General features: G+C 46.0%; 1 protein-coding gene across 1 annotated transcript; it reads left to right on the top strand.

Moving 5' to 3' along the window:
• Window positions 1-2,243: 2,243 nt before the first annotated feature.
• On the top strand, window positions 2,244-5,888 carry LOC144497623 (tumor necrosis factor-like). The gene is made up of 4 exons (XM_078219063.1): window positions 2,244-2,420; window positions 2,979-3,039; window positions 3,952-4,017; window positions 5,476-5,888. The coding sequence occupies exons 1-4, from the start codon at window positions 2,244-2,246 to the stop codon at window positions 5,886-5,888; spliced, it is 717 nt and encodes a 238-aa protein (XP_078075189.1).
• The last annotated feature ends 886 nt before the right edge of the window (window positions 5,889-6,774 follow it).

Genomic DNA, 6,774 nt, shown 5'->3' with positions numbered 1-6,774 from the left:
GGGTAACTACAGGCCGGTTAGCTTAATGTCCGTAGTTGGGAAGATGCTAGAATCCATTATTAAAGAGGAAATAACAGAGCACCTGGATAAGAATGGTTCGATCAAGCAGACGCAGCATGGATTCATGAGGGGAAAGTCGTGTTTGACGAATCAACTGGACTTTTATGAAGATGTCACTCGTGCGGTTGACAGAGGGGAACCGGTGGACGTGGTGTTTTTAGATTTCCAGAAGGCGTTCGATAAGGTGCCTCACAAAAGGTTGCTGCAGAAGATTGGGGTACACGGAGTTAGGGGTAAGGTGTTGGTGTGGATTGGCTATCTAACAGGAAGCAGAGAGTTGGGATAAATGGGTGCTTTTCTGGTTGGCAGTTGGTGACCAGTGGCGTGCCGCAGGGATCGGTGCTGGGGCCTCAATTGTTTACCATTTACATAGATGATCTGGAGGAGGGGACTGAATGTAGGGTATTCAAGTTTGCTGATGACACGAAGGTGAGTGGGAAAGCGAATTGCGTGGAGGACGCGGAAAGTCTGCAGAGAGATTTGGATAGGCTGAGCGAGTGGGCGAGGATCTGGCAGATGGAATATAACGTTAGCAAATGTGAGGTTATCCACTTTGGAAGAAATAATAGTAAATTGGAATATTATTTAAATGGAGAAAAATTACATCGTGCGACTGTGCAGAGGGACCTGGGGGTCCTTGTGCACGAATCGCAAAAACTCAGTCTGCAGGTGCAGCAGGTGATCAAGAAGGCGAATGGAATGTTGGCCTTTATCGCGAGGGGGATAGAATATAAAAGCAGGGAGGTCTTGCTGCAACTGTACAAGGCACTGGTGAGGCCGCAACTGGAGTACTGTGTGCAGTTTTGGTCCCCTTATTTGCGAAAGGATATATTGGCCTTGGAGGGAGTGCAGAGAAGGTTCACCAGGTTGATACCGGAGATGAGGGGTGTAGCTTATGAGGAGAGATTAAACAGATTGGGTCTGTACTCGTTGGAGTTTAGAAGGATGAGGGGTGATCTTATAGAGATATATAAGATAATGAAGGGGCTGGATAGGGTAGAGGTGGAGAGATTCTTTCCACTTAGAAGGGAAACCAGAACTAGAGGGCACAGCCTCAAAATAAGGGGGGGCCAGTTCAGAACAGAGTTGAGGGGGAACTTCTTCTCTCAGAGGGTAGTGAATCTCTGGAATTCTCTGCCCATTGAAGTGGTGGAGGCTTCCTCGTTGAATATGTTTAAATCACGGGTAGATAGTTTTCTGATCGATAAGGGAATTAGGGGATATGGGGAGCAGGCGGGTAAGTGGAACTGATTCGCTTCAGATCAGCCATGATCTTGTTGAATGGCGGGGCAGGCTCGAAGGGCCAGATGGCCTACTCCTGCTCCTATTTCTTATGTTCTTATGTTTCTCTACACCCTAGCTGTGACTGTAACACTACATTCTGCACTCTCTCCTTTCCTTCTCTATGAACGGTATGCTTTGTCTGTATAGCATGCAAGAAACAATATTTTTCACTGCATACATTCATACATGTGACAATAATAAATCAAATCAAATCAAATGTCAATCTACTTGTGACACTTATAAATAAACTTTAAACTTTACCTTATGGACAGTATGCTCTGTCTGTCCAGCGCACAAGAAACAATACTTTTCACTGTATCCTGATACATGTGACAATAATAAATCAAATCAAATCAAGTCAAAATCCAAACAAGTTGGGATCCAAGTGAACTTCACAATAAATTTTGCAATTTTTGTTTACACTTCCTAATAGTCATTACACACTGAAATTCACCCTGCACCATTATTCTGCATTTTGATTGGTTTTCTGACGTATAAATTACAACAGAGACTGCATTTCTCTCTCCCCCCCACGCCCCCCCCCCAACCATGCTTCCTATTTTAGTGACAAGCATTAGGGGATATCTGGAGATTGGGATGATTTGTCGGGTCCCACGTTTTGGGTCAGTTTCGCTTTTCAGTCGAATTTCGGAAGCTGCCAAAGTGAAGGTTGGATGGAAACAGTTTCACATCAGTCTCACATTCAGAGAGAGTTGGACTTTCTGCTGCTTTCGACTGGGTATTTTCCCAAGTCCATTACATCAGACGTGTTGGTGGTGCACTCAGTCTTTATAAAGAGCTTCCTTGTGCAGTAGAACTCAGACAGCTCTCAGAGACAGAGAGAGAGATCACTGGGTCACACACCGGCACTGACACAGCTCCCACTGAAACCTGACACCATGAACTGCGAGAACAAGTTACTGGATCCTGAGAGAGGAACTGAGGTTATGCTCAGACAGTCCGGGTCCCAGAGGGGCTGTTTTTGGAAGTCTCTGTGTGCCGTCGCTGTCCTGGGCTTACTGGCTGTGTCTACCTACCTCTTGCTGTGTCAGCTCAGAGTTCTACCCTCCACACAGGTGAGTGACCCGGGGGAATAGTGATCAGGATCTGCTTCTGCTGAAACTCTGAGGGTGCACAGTGGCTGCATGTGTCCAATGCAGAGCACCCCGGGGTGCTGAGACAGCTGCAAGACTGCTGTGAGTGAGAGAGAGACTGAGTGAGTGATTGAGTAAGTGAGTGAGAGACTGAGTGATTGATTGAGTGAGTGAATATGTGAGTGAGTGAGAGAATGAGCACAGTTCCTGCCTCACTGCCAGGAAACAAGCAGGCACGCACTGAATGAAGCAGCCAGCTTGAACAGGTAAAGCAGCCTCTCTGAGGAGTGCAAGGAACAGGAGCAGGGGAGGGGAGGAGGTGGGGGTTGTTGGGGGGGGGAGAGGAGGCAGTGAGTGAAGGGGAGAAGGTTCTCTGAGGAACTTCCTGTTTTTAATCTATAATCTGAGTTGCCCCACCGTGTGACTGTACAATACATACAGAATCTACCTGTAGATATGGGCTGGAGCTCAGCACACAGTCCTGTTTAAATCTCACTGGAATTTAATATGTTAATCTCTTTCTCTGTTTAATTTCTCCAGGGATCAGGAGGGAATTCTGAGAGTCTTCATTCAGCCTTTCTAACAGCCTCACAAAACAGCGGTAAGTGTGATCGATTCACCCGGTTCCTTTCTACCAATCTCTCTCTCTCTCTCTCTATACATATATATGTAAATATCATAGAATCATCATAGAATACCTACAGCGCAGCAGGAGGCCATTTGGCCCATCAAGTCTGTACCGACTCTCCAACAGAGAATCCCAACCTGGCCCTTTCCCTAACCCAATCTGCGAATCCCCTCAACCTACACATCAAAGGGGCAATTTAGCATGGCCAATCCACCTAACCTCCACATCCTTGGACACTAAGGGGCAATTTAACATGGCCAATCCACCTAACCTGCACTTCTTTTGACACTAAGGGGCAATTTAGCATTGCTAATCCATCTTTGGACTGTGGGAGGAAACCGGAGCACCCGGAGGAAACCCACGCAGACACGGAGAGAACTTGCAAACTCCACACAGACAGTGACCCGAGGCCGGAATTGAACCTGGGACCCTCGTGCTGTGAGGCAACAGTGCTAACCACTGTGCCACCCATATATTTATATATAAATTTCTATCAATCTATTTTTCCAACAATATTACTCCATCTCTTTCATTGTTATCCTCTCTCTTCAGCTGTTGGTCCAGTATTTTCACAAGCTCTCTCTCTGTCTCAGTCAATATTAATCTGTCCAGCAAGCTCTTTAACATAGGTTGATTGGCCAGGCTAAATTGCCCTTTAGTGTCAGGGGGATTAGCAGGGTAAATACATTGGGTTGTGGGGATAAGGCCTGGGTGGGATTGACGTCGTGCAGACTCGATGGGCTGAATGGCTTCCTTCTGCACTGCAGGGATTCAATGATTCTATGACTCTCTCCTTCTCCCCATCGCTCTCTCTCTGTCAGTCGGTGTTTGTTTTGTGTGTGTGTGAGATTGCAGTGACTGAGATTCCGTCTCTTCCACCTCCAGGTTTGCCTCATCTCATGAAACGAGTGGGCGACGACCCGAGAGGGAGAATCGCGGCTCATCTCACAGGTAATGGAACTATTCTCCATCTTGTTAATAAACCTCATGTTCTGACTGAACCAACTGTTACAGCAGCTCAGCCGAGAAATCGACTGCTGGGGCGGCGGGGGGGGAGGTTTAAAAGGAGAGGAAATGGGATGAATTGAATAGTTGGAGCAAAGGCAGAGTCTTTGAATATTTTGAAGTCAAGGCGAGATAGATTCTTGATTAACGAGGGGGTGAAAGGTTATCGGACGGTCGGCAGGAATATAGGGTTGAGGTCACAATCAGATCAGCCATGATCTTATTGAATGGTGGAGCAGGGCTCGAAAAGGCCTATATGTTTTCTTTAATCATTCATGGGATGTGAGGTACATTGGCTTTATATGCCCCTTACGGGAAGCGATGGCCTAATGGTATTATCGTTAGACTATTAATCCTGAAATTCAACGAATGTTCTGGGGACCGGGGTTTTGAATCCCCCTACAGCGAGATTTGAATTGAATAAAAGATATCTGGAATTAAGAATCTACTGATGACCATGAAACCATTGTCGATTGTTGGAAAAACCCATCTGGTTCACGAATGTCCTTTAGGGAAGGAAATCTGCCGTCCTTAACTGGTCTGGCCTACATGTGACTCCAGAGCCATGACAGGCTTGATTGACTCTTACCTGCCCTTTGAAGTAGCTAGGCAAGCCACTCCGTTCAAGGGGCAATTAGTAATGGACAGGTCAACACTTGTCGGTGATACCCACGTCCTATAAAAGAACAAAGAAAAATATACTTCAGAATTAATTCATTGGTTGTGAAAGGTTTTGAGACACTGTACCACAGTGAATGGTGCTACAGGAATTCAAGTTGTCTCTCAGTCTTTATTCTATATTGATAAGACATTGGTAAGGCTATAGTTAGAATACTGTGTACAGTTCTGGTCACCTTATTATAGAAAGGATATTATTAAACTAGAAAGAGCGCAGAAAAGATTTACTAGGATGCTACCGGGACTTGATGGTTTGAGTTATAAGGAGAGGCTGGATAGACTGGGACTTTTTTCTCTGGAGCGTAGGAGGCTGAGGGGTAATCTTATAGAGGTCTATAAAATAATGAGGGGCACAGATCAGCTAGATAGTCAACATCTTTTCCCAAAGGTAGGAGAGTCTAAAACTAGTGGGCATAGGTTTAAGGTGAGAGGGGAGAGATACAAAAGTGTCCAGAGGGGCGATTGTTTCACACAGAGGGTGGTGAGTGTCTGGAACGAGCTGCCAGAGGTAGTAGTAGAGGCGGGTACAATTTTATCTTTTAAAAAGCATTGAGACAGTTACATGGATAAGATGGGTATAGAGGGATATGGGCCAAACGCGGGCAAATGGGATTAACTTAGGGGTTAAAAAAAAAGGGCGGCATGGACAAGTTGGGCCGAAGAGCCCGTTTCCATGCTGTAAACCTCTATCACTCTATACTTATGTTGTTTCTGCTCTCTCCTCAGCGTCAACATTCGACAAAGGGAAAAACATTGTTTGGCAGAACGATGCGGACTCCACCTTTGCCGAGGGCGTGGAGTTCTGGGGCAACCATTTTGTTATCAAGACCCCTGGTCAGTACTTCGTCTACACCCAGGTGGTCTTCTACAGTGTGGGCTGTCAGGACCAGACTGTCTACCTGAGCCACGAGCTGGCCAAGCTCTCCTCAAGCTATCCAGAGGAGGCCTTGCTCCTGAGTGCCACCAAGTCCGCCTGTCACTACGGTAAACACGGGGATCCCTGGTACAAGACCTCCTACCAGGGAGCTGTCTTCGAGTTTGAGGAGGGAGATCAGATCTTCTCCAGGGTGAACGAGGAGACTGTGGGCTACGTCGACACTGCCCAAGGGAAGAGTTTCTTTGGAATATTTGCTGTGTGAAGATCTTCAGAAACTCCCAGTGATTAGTGATGACTTATTGATGAAGAATTTCAAATTGAAATACAACATTTTGGGGCACATTGTCCTATCCGGCACTAATTGGACAGAGAGACTCAATACTCTTTTTGATTTCCTTCAAAGACTTGCAGAGAGAAAAACTATCGAATGTGTTGGGGGTTTGGGATTGGGTAACGTGGTGGTGATAACACTGAATCTTCAGTGTTATCACTCCAGAATCAGACACAGAACAGCCAGGAGATAGGCCACAGACCATCTGACGGTATAGGCTAGAGGGGCTGAATGGGCTACCCCTGCCCCTACGACATTCCTGTTCTCCCACGTACCTTTAACATTGGGAGCAGGTGTGGGTGTATCACTGCTGTGCAGAATTCCTCCTGTTTAATTAGATGTATTGTGTTGTGAACATACGTTTTTGACAACTATGTTCTAAGTAAGTTGAGTTTCTCAGTCTCTCCAAGAGGCACTGGGGTATTACCCTATTCATATATAAATCATTTTTAACATTGTTTATGTTACTTCAGTGCTCCTCACGGAGAGCTCAGTTTGACAATCCCAAGAAGGAACTAACTGGATCTGATATTCAGATTGGTTAGCCTGTGGGACCAGTTATTGACTCTTGAAGAGTATAGTCTATGTCTTACCAGCTATTTTCGTTATAATATACCTCGGATATCTCTGTGAAGGTTCAGTGATGATTCTTACACAAAGGGGGGCATTTTCATTGATTCATAGAATCATACCGTGCAGAAGAGGCCCTTCAGCCCATCGAGTCTGCACCGACACATGAGCAATACTTGACCTGCCCACCTAATCCCGTCTGCCAGCACTTGGCCCATAGCCCTAAATGTTATGGCGCGCCATAGTG

The sequence above is a fragment of the Mustelus asterias genome, chromosome 8, assembly GCF_964213995.1.
Source record: "Mustelus asterias chromosome 8, sMusAst1.hap1.1, whole genome shotgun sequence".
Classification (NCBI taxonomy): domain Eukaryota; kingdom Metazoa; phylum Chordata; class Chondrichthyes; order Carcharhiniformes; family Triakidae; genus Mustelus; species Mustelus asterias.
Note: the sequence above shows the minus strand (reverse complement) of the source record. Positions and strands in the feature narration are given on the sequence as shown.

Bases quoted from the DNA above. Each gene is read 5' to 3' on its own strand.
- LOC144497623 (XM_078219063.1), top strand. From the start codon at position 2,244: ATGAACTGCGAGAACAAGTTACTGGATCCTGAGAGAGGAACTGAGGTT. The intron at 2,421-2,978 runs GTGAGTGACCCG...TAATTTCTCCAG, and splicing joins GAGTTCTACCCTCCACACAG to GGATCAGGAGGGAATTCTGA. The intron at 4,018-5,475 runs GTAATGGAACTA...CTCTCTCCTCAG, and splicing joins AATCGCGGCTCATCTCACAG to CGTCAACATTCGACAAAGGG.